This window comes from Bombus terrestris, chromosome 1 (genome assembly GCF_910591885.1).
Source record: "Bombus terrestris chromosome 1, iyBomTerr1.2, whole genome shotgun sequence".
Classification (NCBI taxonomy): domain Eukaryota; kingdom Metazoa; phylum Arthropoda; class Insecta; order Hymenoptera; family Apidae; genus Bombus; species Bombus terrestris.
This window is the reverse complement of record NC_063269.1, coordinates 7,539,370-7,553,955: the sequence shown is the minus strand read 5'-3', so window position 1 is coordinate 7,553,955 and position 14,586 is coordinate 7,539,370. Positions and strand designations below refer to the sequence as shown.

General features: G+C 37.4%; 1 protein-coding gene across 7 annotated transcripts in view; it reads right to left on the bottom strand.

Moving 5' to 3' along the window:
• LOC100643023 overlaps positions 1-14,586 on the bottom strand; it is a 51,921-nt gene that overhangs the window by 2,208 nt on the left and 35,127 nt on the right. For 6 of the 7 annotated variants that reach the window (XR_007226647.1, XM_048412903.1, XM_048412983.1 and 3 more), the window contains 11 exons: positions 8,389-8,785; positions 6,263-7,765; positions 3,053-4,971; positions 2,570-2,781; positions 1,806-2,070; positions 1,260-1,481; positions 1,036-1,185; positions 814-921; positions 528-680; positions 314-430; positions 134-235 (listed from right to left, as the gene is read on the bottom strand). Coding sequence is in view for 6 of the 7 variants with exons in the window: in XM_048412903.1 (XP_048268860.1) it covers positions 134-235; positions 314-430; positions 528-680; positions 814-921; positions 1,036-1,185; positions 1,260-1,481; positions 1,806-2,070; positions 2,570-2,781; positions 3,053-4,971; positions 6,263-7,765; positions 8,389-8,785 (5,148 nt within the window). In the remaining variant the exon portion in view is untranslated. Of the gene's footprint in view, positions 1-133; positions 236-313; positions 431-527; positions 681-813; positions 922-1,035; positions 1,186-1,259; positions 1,482-1,805; positions 2,071-2,569; positions 2,782-3,052; positions 4,972-6,262; positions 7,766-8,208; positions 8,300-8,388; positions 8,786-14,586 lie in introns of those variants that run through there. The other variant, XM_048413013.1, reaches the window with a different exon arrangement.

The window sequence follows — 14,586 nt, the reverse complement described above, 5'->3', positions numbered from 1 at the left end:
ATACAATAGCGAAACTCGATTTCATTAAATATGTTAGTTTTACAGACATTAGAATAAAAGTTATGTAAATTTCAGAACATAATGTAAATTACATTATAATATCGCATCGTATTTTATGTAATAAAAGTATCACCTTAAATATAAAAGTTTCCTTTGATGATAATTCTTGAATTTCGAAATAATCTTCAAGGTCTGTTTCACAACATACTATACACTTATCCAGATACAACGGTTCCTAAAATAGATGAAATTTCACATAATAATAAAGAGCTCAATTGCGTACATCTAATTTAAAGTCGTGAAAATAACTTACGCGCAATAATGAATAACGTCCAAGTTTTTCTTTAACTAGCAATAACGTAGCTTCCTTGATACCAATGTGTCTTGGAAATAGAGAATCGTCGTTAAATTCAAGGTCCTCTGCATTTGGCTGTAGAAAAATTTGTATAATGTGTGAACAAGCGTCAATTATAAAAATTATACAATTATATGTCGACAAATATAATTGTAAACGGCATGATTTATACCTTGCCATTAGTAACCAACATGGCAGTTACAGGAGCAAGCTTAACAGTACGTCCGCGTCTCCAATTGTTATCTGTTGGCTGAGCAACTAAAAGACGTCCTTCTAATACGAATTTTGCTTCTTCGTGAGCCCATTCTAATACTTCTACGGCCATCTATTATTTAATTGTTGTATTAATTTACATTTAACTCAAATATATTTAGTTATATAAAGTTAAAATATATAAAGTTAATTATACAGTTAAATAATGCATTCGTATATTTCAAAATAAATTATTTCTACATTACCTTCCTTAATTTTATATTCACCATATCCTGTTCACCAATAGGTCGTCTACCATTCTGAATAATTGAAATTCTTCTCCAAAGCTTTGTCGAAGTTACATCCTTTGCTTCCTGTTATTACATTATTAAATTTGTCCATTGTGCATGTAATATTTACATATTTACATTAAAATATTGATATTAATTTTATTCGAAATTTATAATACAGATTAATGATATACTTACAGCATTCATATGTTCCAAATGTAACTCTATGGTAGCCTGAGCTTGTTTTAGTCTTTCCTTTGCTTCTTGTATGTCTGGTCGTACAGAAGGCGTAGCTTTCAGTAATCGAGCCAACAGGAGAGGATATTTCGTTACTCTTTGAACGGGAACCTAGAAGAAAAAAATTATTTTTTTATATAAAGTCTTGCATTTGAAAAGATGTCATAATTCCACTTTTCCCTTACCATTAGGAAGGAATTCAAATTCATTCTACGTAAAACAGTGTTTTCCATTTGCGAAACCTTTAGAAAAATTCGCAATAGTTCTTTTTCCTTCTCTAAATTCTGTAATAATAAGCTTGCGCTTCCTTGACGGGTACAATAGCTTTCAAATGCATGTAACATCCGCTCAGATTCCAGGAAGATTTTTCCTACATCTACCGTTAGAAGATCTTCATCCCCGGATTCCTATAAATTATTTAGAAATTATTATCTTTATTTGTATACAACCTTATTTCTTAAAATCAATCAGAATGTTAGATTAAAACGTTCATCCATCGATAATAAAATGAAAAATCTATTTGATACACTTCTATTCAAATGTGCATTATTTTTATTTATAAAATTATATGTTGCAGAAATATCACAGGGGAAATTTAAATTAAATTACTTTAAACAATTATTTTCAACTTTATTCGGTATACAGTATGGTCACAATAATGTGTAATACATGTAACAAGAGTTGATGAACGTACAAGTAATAGAAATGGTATTGAAGGGCTATCTATTTACCTGAGCAAATTCCACGGCATCTTTTAATTTCTCTGCGAGTACAAGGTTGTGTTCGAGAAGTTCTTCTACGTTGAGGAAAATCGCTGCAAGCTGTTCGGATGTGAGAAGCCCAGCCCTTAGCATAGGTCTGTGAAATTCTTCGAGAATAATTTGTAGATCTCTTCCGTACTTTTGTTCAGTCTCTACAATCTCTGTAATGATTTCTTTGCGCTCTACTCTCTTTTTAGAGCATTTTCTACACACGAAAGGGGCGTACACTACACCACTAAACAAACATAATAACAGCTATTAAAATCCTTACTACATTAAAAATTAAATTACAAATTCATATAATTAAAAGTAGTAGTAGTGGTAGTAGTAGTAGTAATAGTAGTAGTAGTAGTAGTAGTAGTAGTAGTAGTAGTAGTAGTAGTAGTAGTAGTAGTAGTAGTAGTAGTAGTAGTAGTAGTAGTAGTAGTAGTAGTAGTAGTAGTAGTAGTAGTAGTAGTAGTAGTAGTAGTAGTAGTAGTAGTAGTAGTAGTAGTAGTATTTATTACTTAATAATAATAGTACTTTAACAAGATATTAACAGATATATTTTTACAAATTAGGAAAGATTGTAACACTAGAACATTGAAAATATATGTATATCTTCATACGATTTTGCGTACATTAAAATATTATCTAATTCATGTTCTACTAGAATACAAATTGTAATTATATTTATTTCCTTTCAGGTATTCTTTTGTTAATTTGTACACTAATATTATTATATCATCGCTTACCTGTCTGTTATTAAAGGATCCAAACGTTGTTCGCAGTCCTCGCAGTGCTTTGAATCACCGGAAATCACTTGTGGGATTCCACTGAGGAGACTTCCTGGTCCCGAAGAGACATTTCCTGCCCTCCAACGTCTTGGCACGCCCCGAGTGCTGCTGGCTTGACTGCTTTCTGATCCCACTCCGCTATCAGTTCTTTCTATATCTACGGCTCTTACCTTTAAAAATTATAATTCACATCACGACTTTTATCTGAGCTATCATTACATGTATTACACGCGATGTTATCTTATTTACGTGTGTGTAATAAACTTTTAATTGGAGAAACAATAAATAGACGATTATCGCGAGAAAAATACAAGTTGGTTTATATTAGCGCAATAGTATGGCATCAAGAATATATTGATTTCTGATTTCGAAGCATTATAATGTAATATTATACAAGAAAAAACAAATAGAAAAAAATACAAAACTCTGATGGAAACATACTTTTGATGTTTCCGATGAGCTGGTCAATATAATATTGCATTCCTCACTGCTATCGGAAACGTTGGATATCTGCGAACTCTTCGAACTAAGATCGCCGAGGCTGGTCTCCTTTTGCTCATACAGCGCTTCAAGATCTCCCTCCGTATCTTCTTCGTCCTCATCATCGTCGTCATCTTCCTCCTCGATGGATGTTGTTTGATCCTTCGAGTCCATAAGGTAATTAAGCAATTCGAATTTACTTGAGATATTCTCTTCTTCCGGCGACGTAGATATTTTCTTGAAGAAGTCCTCGGGACTCTTCGACAAATACGTTTCAGCAACATCCTCGGATTTTTTGAAAACATTGTCTGTCAAGTAGGACCCAAGGAACTGATCGCAATTACTTTTTCTATAGTAATCGATGTCACCGAAATATATTCTGTCTTTTATGTAATCCTCCGTGGGTGGCGGACTCAGTGGCAGAGGCGGAGGTTCGTCGGGAATCTCCTCGTAAATGGGCTCCTTGATTACCTCATAGGGATTCTCCTCAAGGAAGAGATTCGTTGAAATAAAATCGCCATCCGAATTTAAGCTGGATGCTCTCGAGTAATTTGCCTCGAGAGTCGACTCGGAACTCTCGTACTCCTTGCTCTTCAGCAAACTTTGCTTCAGTATTTTCAAAATAGCTTCGCCGCTGTCTTCGTCGAGGATCTCTCCATTTTTTCTTGCCTTCCTTAGGGAATCCTCGAGCAGTTTCGAGATCAGTGCCTCTTTCGACAGTCCCAAAAGTTTCGACGAATTTTCCGCATCTTTTTGCTGTGTTGTTTGTTCCGTTCGTGTCGCTCGTTCGTTCGTTATGTAAAACTTACCACTCTTCTCTGTGGCAGAAGTTTTACTTTCGATATTTGATCTCATTTGCTTCTCAGAGTCCCTTGACGTTTCTAGGACACTTGACGCTATTCTATTCTCGGACGAGGTTTCGTTGTTTCTTCGAGAATATTCGGTTTGTTCGATAGATTCCGATTCAGTCGCATTTAACGGTTTTGATTTTATATCTTCTTTGTCGTTCTCTTTGACAGATTCGACCACGATATTTGACTTGTAGTTGTCTAAGATCACAAGCGTTCGATTTTCGCTAGAACTCTTTATTCGTGGCAAATTTTCCGAGTTTACCGAGATCACCGTGGGGTTGTAAACGCTATCTTCTCCACCGACGCTGATGGTCACTTTGTTGTCCGGCGATGTTTCAGCGGTAGGCGTTGTGTCACCGTTGATTAAAATCGACGTTCTTCTCGACCCATTAGTACCTGGGCCTATCTGCAATCGATGTACAAGAGGCGAAGCTCGGGGACTGACTGTGATTTTATACACGTTGTTTTCCATGGTCGGTGATCCGATCTCGATTTTCGACGATCCGTAGGAATTCGATGTGCTCCAAGTGGTCTTCAACAGTGGACTGCTTCGTTCCGATTCAGTATTATTCACGATTTTCAGTTTCGCATCAGAATCGCTGATTTTGTAACGATGTTTCTGTTTTCCAGGCGGAGGAGACCAACTTGTTGGCCTCATTCCTCGGAAATGATCACCGTTCCCATCAAAATTCCTTTGAATTTCTATCGAAGGTTCCATTTCTGGCTTAATTATACTTTCAGCAGGAACTTCTTCGATTTCTTTTGCATTTGATAATTCCGATTGACATTCTATTTTAATCGAATCAGTCTCTTCCTTCAAGTCTGAATCTTTTATCGTCGCTGTCGTAGATTCGATCGAATCTTTATGTCGAATCGTTTGCTCGTTCGAACCTGGCGACGATTCTTTCACTCTTCTACACAGGCTGAGGCGCATGGTGTCCATAAAAAGCACATCGCCAGCTGATACCTCTGGTCTGTTAAACGATCGTTCGCTTTGGCTGCGTGATAAAGATGATTTTTTGGAGTTTTCTGTAAATTAGTGACAAGTATTATTCGATCTGCCACTAAAACGTATAAGACACGAAGTAATCGTAAAATTTGTGTGGTATATTTTGTTGAAATTCTTATCAAAGTATTTACGTATTTACGATACAGAATTTAGCATGAAATTATGTAAATAAATGAACAAAATGCGTATTGTTAGGAGGACAGTAAGCTTGTTCTTGATAACAATTTTAGTCATGGAAAATGAACAGATTTATCTTTTGGTAAACAAATACGGCTGTATTGCAAGGTATAATCACATGCAAGTGTGAAGTCGTGAATAGTTATGAAAAGAAGAGAAAACGCGTGAGATCTCTAAAATGCATAATTACACGCTCGCGATACCCAGAGAAAGGAGAATTATTCCGTAAATTGTCTGAAGATTTATGACTTTAAGTCGGGGAAATTCTTTAAGAAATTATTATTGTTAACGGGTATCATGCTGCCAATTATTTTCAATAATCGAATATTATTTCAGAAAGTGTCCACAATGGCAAATAATAGAAATCTATAACTTGCAGATAGGATTACAAATATTTGTATTTTTCCCTTTAATTCACGTTTACATTTTATTCTATCTAAATATAGTATCTTTACTTTATTTGCCCTCTTATCGAATATAATATTTTAGAGGATAAACATTAAAGAAATGAGGATTACGACTAAAACGATACTTTATACTAAACATTGTTTTGCAAGGAAACGACTAAAACGATAAATCAGTGAAACTATAGAGGAAGGGAATAATTATTGTTTGTGCGAAAAGAAGCGATTCTGGAAGTTATCAATTGAGAAAACGAAGGCCATTTGAACATACGATGACTAATGAACATGTAATAATGTACATTTTGTAAAATAAGAATTCTCATGTACTCTGCTGGTGACACGATAAACACTGATATCTATAAAATAAATCTAGATATTGCGTTGCACAGAAGATAGGCAACCTTGATTCTAGTCTGACATCGATTCGATCTAAACCGTACGTTTATTACGTATGACCATAATAGTTAAGATTAAATATTACATCTATCGGAAAATTTAATCTTCTTTCTTGTTTCCAGGCTTGCGTTACGATATGTTTATTTTTTTCTTTAAACGGTATATTTACTTTTTTCACGGTGTAACGATCGTCGTTATGGTCCATATTTTTGATCTAATTTATCTATCTTTTTTATACATAAAACCGCGATAAAAATAAGTAGGAAACACGGCAGAATTTTTCGCAAGATCCAGTGAAAAAGGTACATTCAATGAACATAATACAAATTCTTACCCTCAGACTTTAATATCAGGTCCTTTTCGTCTACGGCGATGCCTGGAATACGATCCTTGCATTCCTCGATCTTGATCTGCGATTCGGTGTCTTTCTTCATTCTGATCTCGTTCGTCTCCTCTATCCTTTTCCTTTCTTCGTTCTCTTCCTTCGCGTTCTCGCGTCTCGACGAGTGAACAGTTTGATCAGTGAAGTTTCGTGGAACGATATCTTCGCTCCGCCGTTGTACCTCGATGTTCTCTTTTTTCTTCGAGGCAACACGTTCCGCATCGCAAGAGGATACGAATTTATCTACCTTAATTCCTTCAACAGGGTTAATAGGATTTTGGCACACATGCTGCGAGATTCTAGGTTCCTTCGGTCGAACTCTATCCACCTTTGGATCCTTGATATTCGGAATGGTGATGAAATTATACTTTTCTCTTTGCTCGTGCGATGATACAGTTACTGGCTCCTCCTCCTCTTCTTCTTCTTCCTCTTCCTCTTCCTCTTCCTCACCCTCCTCCGACTCGTCATTATTCGGTTGCTCTCTGGGAGAGCCGCAGCTCGCGATCCTGCCGGTTCTGCTCCACGATAGTCGCGTTACTTCGGACGGTTTTTCAGGCGCGAATATAACATTGTCGACGTTGAACAGGACGTTCTTCCTACGTGTCTCGAGCACCTTCCCCCGCTTCAGAATACTCTTCAGCGTTTGTTTGGCTTCCTTCAGCCTTCTCGGTGGTCGCTTCGGTGAAACCTTTGGTATGGGAATCCTCGTGACCGGTGCAACTTCCTCGTCGTCTGAGATTTCTCGTGGCTCGTTGAACACCCTTATTCTCTGGCCACCGATCGCGGCGACCGCGCTTCTGTTCGGTATCCTCTCGATCGATTTCACTTTCGAGGGATCGAACAGGCTGGAAAGCGGTCTCGCGTCATCCTGCTCGAGGGCGTTGTCCGACAGGTCGTCGCTCAGATCGTCCTCGTCCTTTTGTTTCTTCAACAACAAATAGGGATTTACGTCGCACACGAGGATGCTCTTTCTTGAATCACCGGCGCTCGACGGCCTCTCTTTCCAGTCATCTTGATGGTTGCTTTTCGTCTGACTGATTTCCGGTGTTTTCACCACCGAGCAATCCGACCAATCGTTCTTCGCGCTTTTCACCTTTTTCGGAATTCGAAGCAGCCTGACAGCGGTCGTCGAGACCGATTGATTTCGTGAATCTGCCAGCAGTGGCGATTCCTCCAGCCATTCGTCCGTGGACACGCCAATGAAGTTCGCACGTTGCTTGCGTCCTGTGTCCTCGTAGCTCGCGGTCGCCTCTTTGTCGAACCATTCGGATTTCGAGGAAGTACCTTCGATCGAGCCCTTTCGCTCTTTCGTGTTCCGCGCCATACTTTGGCTCCGAGAATCGCGTTGAGACAATGGTCGGTGCGGCGAAATACTGCGTGCTCGCGTCCTCGGCTCCACTAGCCGATTCCGACGCATCAGGTCGTACGGATCGTCTATCGATGACCTCAGCACTCCTGCCGATTTTCAATTGCGTTCACTAACGATAAACGTGAGATATCGGAACGGTCGTGCATTTGTAATTTGTGCAATTCTAACGTGTGATATTTAATCGCGATGGAAATTCTTTGAATGTAGTAAATAAATAGTTTTAAACGTGGTCGCGTGAGATATTTTGTTTCTTTTTTTTTAACAAGGTATAATAATGGAAGAATGACAGGAAGAAGGAACATTCCTAAATCTCTATTAAAATTAAAAATCTCTGTTATAATTAAATATATCTATACAAAAAAATGAAAAAAAGGACCTATAGATAAATATATAAATTTAACTAAATTGTGTAACTTCGTGCCGTTGCACGAAGTAAAGGTACACATTGAATCGTTCGGATCTTCGCTCAAGTATGTCACGCGAGAAATTTCATTAACAAACTTAGCAACTCACTAATGCAGCCACTTACCACGCATTAGCAAACGTTAACCGATCTAAGCGGCGCGTGTAGCTACGCGTTAATTACAAAACGTATCTCTCCCCTTAGCTGCTCACGTTTCCTTCGTGGCATGAGCAAAACACGAAAGATAAAGAACAATCGGTAATCGATACTGTAACCGCTAAATTCTTCATCGATAGAAAGACTTACCGGCGAGGCTGGGCCTCGACCTCGAGGAAACCGGTGGTAACCGACATGTTCCTCCTAAAGGTACACCAGCCAATCGGTGACCACCGCACTTGCGGCAATTGCCGAATTTCCGGGTGGTTCCACTGAGAAATTCCGGACAGGAACATACTACCAATACTGGTGCTCCCGGTGGCGGCGGAGGCGGTGGTGTCATGAAGCCTCGTGGCTCGTGTCCAGGTCTCGAAGACCGAACCGTACCATAGAGCCATGGATCCCCGTAGATCATTTGACGCGATATTCCGCTGCCGCCGCTTATCGTTCCCCACACTTTGCCAGGATCATCGGTGCTTTGATTCTGTCGCGACAGACCCAGTCTCACACTCCACGATTTCTTCCCTTTGCTCAGCGTGTCGTAATTCTGAAACGAATTGATAGTCGTAGATCGTTAGTTGGAAGTTAGCATTTAGAGGCTTTTTAATTGTACGAAGTTCTCAAGATTTGCGTTTGAATTTGAATGAAAATACGATTGTAAGTGGAAGCAGGCTTGGGAAAATTTTGTATGAAATATAGAAAGAAATATATGTTTAATAAGAGAAATGCGTAAAGGGAAATTGTTCGTAGTATCGATGTCTAACATTACTAGCGTCTAAAGCTGTAATAAATTCTTGGAGCGATTATTGTTTTCTCTTCCGTAGTTGCGGTAAAAGTGATTGATGCGCCTTAAAGTATAATGTAACTTGCATTTTCTATGGAATTCCGTGATATTAAAGTAACGGTGATTATCTGAGAATTTTGTTAAAATTATTAAAGCTATGCAATTATTTAACATCAATATCCATTTGTTACATATAGGTACTTATTTTATAAGATAGATACGTATTTCTTATGTCTATATGATACTTTTTATTGTATAATTTAATTTTTTTTTCAAATTACTGCTTTTTGACACTCGACAAATTTAAACGTCCTATATTCGCACCGTGATAGAACGTTAAACTACTTGTCCATAAATTAATTTTTAACGGACTTAATTCTTCGCTCGGTCGCTAGTCAATTTGTATCTATCCATCGACTTTTCCTTCAGGGCATCGTTTCAAAGCGGCAAAGCTTCCACAGTGAGTGTAATATTAGATGCATTATTACATCACAGGTGACAATGTGTTAGTAATCAGCATAATGTTACTGCAATATCAGCGTTCACAAATGACGTACCATATGTATAGTATTCGAATGGACGTCTCGGGATACAAAAAAAATATAGTTTGCTTAGATATTAACATATACATATGTAGATTAAGCAATACAGTTGCGACAGCGTATACCCGTTTCTCTGGTTCAAAGAAGTAGCAAGTACTTTTTGTGTAAATTTATTTTCAAAAGAAAACGCGCTGGAAATTGCTTTAAATGTTCTATTAAAATATTTTTATCGCCGTGCCTATAATAATTAAATGGCATCATAGATAATGACAGGATATGTTACTATAATTGCAATTAAAAATTTTATCGGAAAAATTTCGGAAACATATTCAGCAAATAGATCTGTACATTTTTAAATTCGTGCGTTTTCTAGCTGTTAGGTCATTTTTCATTCATCTGCATGGAAATGAATTTTCTAGTACGCATCCTCTTATTTGGCGGTGTCGTTAATATTCGATGCATGTGATTATCGCGAATAATTGCTATTGTTACTATTATCATTCGAAAGGGAAGATATGTACGTGAAAGCTTTCGTTTTCAACAGGATATCCGGACATAGTAAACGGAATTTTTAATGGCTTGTATTACACTGCAACTCTAAATATTAATACTTTCAATTTTATATCTATACAAGGCTCTCGGAAACTTTCGATCGTGTTGTCAAAAAGGAGAGCATCGATTGAAAGTGAAAAGTGACTACCTTTCATTTAATAAGTAAACTATACGTATAAAATCGCGTTTTGTTTGTACCAAAGGCACGAAGATTTTTAAGAATATAGCTGTAACGGTACATGAGATAGAGGACAATTCAAATTATGTTTTGCCTCGGAGTATCAACGTCGTTAGGATATACATAATGTAATAATAAATACACTCCAAGCAAAACAATGTCGCCGCTACGAGCGACCGTCAAACGAAGACGAATTTGAATTTTCCGGTATTCCCCCGACCTTGTTCTCTAGAAGTGAGTCAGTCGTGCGAATCAATATCAGTTGTATCAGTTAGTCTCGAACGATTTTATTAGCAATTTATACACTGCCTTTAACGAATCCGTTAGTACCAGCGTCTTAGCGAGCATTATCTGTATTTATTTGTTTATTATTTAAAAATATATTTCACGCTTTCAATATCTCGTACGTCTGGTCATTTAAACCACACCAACCAACCATCCTCTACATAGCTGTGACATTTTTAAAAATATACGAAAAACATAGAAATAATTTTTTGAGGTGAATCATCGGCCATGAGCTCAGACATGGTATGCTGGTGGAGGTCAAAGCTCGTTTTAGGCTGGTACTGTGAGTTTCGAAACAAAAAGAGAGAAAGAGAAAAAGAGAAAGAAGTGGAGGAATATCGCAGATGGACAAAGGCGATCAACAGATTAAACATATTTTCTTCTATAGAAAAGAAAAATATCGACCGTATGCAGGTTCGTAAAAAGTTTTATTTATAGGAAACTATAAAGAAATCGACGAAAGAAACTGAAAAATATTTGGACTGGTCTTCGCCTGGTTTTTCTGGTTTTCATGCTGTGCTACTACTTTGATACTTGCTTCTTTGAAAGAGCACCTTTTAAAAGTAACAGGAAATCTATCGTGAAATGGTATGCATTCGCTAACAGGTTCTACTCGATGGAAAAATTTCATCCGTGGAGGACGAAAATACGCTTTCGATCGGATTCGGAGTCCACGTCAATGCTAATTTTCCTATTTTTCAATTTGCAAAGTGATAATATAGCTGCGGGCATTATTTCGAAAAGAACGACTTCGAACAACGGAATGAAGTTTCGTCTTAAGCATACGCGCGACATCACACAAGGCGTAATTAACAGGAGAGTTACTTGGAAAGCGAAAGCTTGGTTCAAACCAGGAAACTCACGAAGCAATGGTCTCTCGACCATTGTTTCTAGGAAGGGAAAAAATACTAAGGTGGGATTTGCGTGCACGTTGTGCGTGCTCGAAGGTTAGACACGATCTACGATCTTTCAAGAAAATATGTGAAATTACGCGCGCATCCTGCTTTCCATTGACAGTCATAGAAAATGAATGGATAAATTGGCAAGTGAGTGTATATTTAGTTTTGAAGTTTGTCTTTCTGGACCGCTTTCATTCGTATTAGCTATGTTTTTTAGCCAGACGCTGAATTTACGCCAGCATGTGAAATTGAAGTATACCTATCACAAGCAAAAACAGTCGGAGGAAATTGTGATATTTTCATATTTATTTCTTATGTTACGTTTTGACCATTTAGTCCGCTAAAATAAGACAAATCAGACTTGGACATATATTACTGTTATTTGTACGGACTTATATATAATGTCACTTAACATTCATGAATAATATTCCCTTTTATTGGCCGGAAGTTTATTAGTAGGTTTTGTAGTAATTTAAACTGGTCTTTAATGGGACCATTTCGATTTTCTTGCCTTGCGATTAGAATGAACAAAATGATTAACAAATAATAGACAAATTATAGTTGTGGACATAGTAAAATATATTATATCATACTATATTATTATGTTACGTATTAATTTCTGTCGTTGATTGATTTCTTTATAAATATATTTATTTCCTATGAATTTTATATAAAAACTTCGTGAAACGTTGTATAGTATGCATTCATTCTTACTTAATTCTCTTCAGTTAGCGTATATTATTATATTCTTACATAGATTCGTGGAACTCGTAAGAGTTAATAGTTCAATTAAGAATTCTCATTTGCAGTTACGTTTTATAGGGGCTGCATGTTACATATTACGCTTTTCTAAATCTTATTACATTAATTAGAGTAACAGGAAGAGGACTTTCATGTTCTTGGAAGAGGAAAATTGTGACAACTTCAAGACTCCTTAATAACCAGCTGGTGTAATTTGTCTTAGGTTGTCAATGTAGGTGCTTACAGCTGTCGTTCGGACAGCCTCGTACGAAGCTGTAAAACATTTCCTCGCCAACGAAGTAAAACACCTTTAGTCGACTATATGATATACGTGTATCTCCTATTGAAGCGACGTAAGTCGAAACAAAATTAATCTTACATATTAGTTTTATAGTATCTGTGTCATTACATTAGCATAGAAATCTGCTTCATATACCTAGCATTGCATATAATTATTATAAATGAAGGATATATGATTATGAAATTCTGTGAAAGAAAAACAAAAACTCAAATATTTCAAAGCGAATTAGCTCCGAATAACAGATTGGAGATTCATCTTGTACTAACATAGATAATTACAAAGATAATTAGTACAGAAGTTACTTGCGAAACGAGAGCTTAATTGACGCTATCGATAATTTTCCTTGTTACATGTTAATCTATCTTTCGCACAGGTCTTTGCACGTGAACTATATACAAAGCATGTACAAGTTCCTGGCACCTCTTGTTCCTTTTTCTTTCAAACCTTTCCCTTTTCAATTTCATCAAACCTTCGATATAATTTTCCTTTGTTTCGTACCAGTTAGATTTTACAAATGGGCCCTGTATCTGTGACATTATTACGTATCATCGATAAAATAATCCAAGATCGTACATCGCAGCCAACTTCCAGGTAAAATGATTTATTACACGTACATTTATTCTCCTGTATGAAAAATACTCAAATCCTACGCATCACCTAATTCCAAAGAGAACGTCTTGCGGTTTTCTAGCCATTTTCGCTGTTCCCGTATTCGCGGCATTACAGTGGAACCATCGGCGAACATGAGAAACGTTAAATAATGGTAATGAACGATCATAGTAAATTGCTTCCTTGGTGCTTGGTGAATCGAGGAGGGCTGATTCCCAGATCTATCGAAGAATAACGTAGGAAATCGGCAACTTCCTCTCCATTACGCTGCGTTCGGCCGTCTCAGGAAAAGGGACACGCGCCATGGAAAAGGAGGTTATTTGCATTTTGCAGGCGGATACTGCCGGCGATACGGACATTGTACGACATGGCACACGAGGTCGGAAAATGGGGCAGATAGCTCGCCCGAAGGCAAACTCGATACGCTTTACTTTCTCGCGTCGATGCTCGAGACTTTCGTAAAAGTCTTGTTCCACAGGCTCACGTAAGAGGAGCGGTCCGTACGTTCGATTGGCGGCTCGTTCGGAAAACAACAAGAACGCTATACGTACGTGCAGGGCCACCATAAGTGTGCACACAGCGCGAACCGTGCTTCAACGATCATAGAAAACGAGGTGATATCTCGCAGGTGCAACGGGAGAACGGGTGTGGCCGACAAAATTTCAAACGAGCGTTCTAGGTTCAGCGTCTAGTGACATTTTCATCGACTTTTTCCGATCGGTGAAATTCCTTCGGATAAAGATGGATTTAACGAGCGTGGATTGGCCATTACATTGCTGTTACTGATCGTTCGCACGATACGTTCGTTCGATAATCTGTAAGACAATAGTTACAGTTCCTTTGCAAACTCGAGGAGCAAAAGGATGAATAACGAGCGTTTCGATGGAATTTCTATTCGTAGATAGCGGAAGATGTTTAGTCAAATAATTAATCGGATTTTGATTATCCGATGGACGATCTGGTCATAGTTATTCAACATGTTGCTACGTAGCTATGTAGAAGGATTTGTATTCCCTGCATGAAAATTTGTTACGATAAAATTGTGTATAAAAGATAAGAGGAATTGCTAACAAAATTACGTTTAAATTATTGAACAACGTTTTGAGAATCTAGTTGGAGACAAATGCAGGCTCTTCTCGTTAATGCTAGATATTTCTTACATTAGGAAGCCAGGAACGAAAGGATTTATCGCAAAAATGTGTCGTATTGATTAGAAGTTTTGGAAATTGGATTAATTGAATTACAGATAAACTCATTTACGCGTAAAATAATTTGTAATTTCCAAATCTTATCGATTGTCGATATATATTATTTTATGAATTCTGTAAAACTGAAAAATTTAATAATTCGACGATCGTTACCATTTTCTAGTTATTAATTTTAGTATTGAAATTATGGAAACTCGAAACGTATAAAATGTTTCCTAATTAAAATATTCTCCAGTCATCGACATTTAA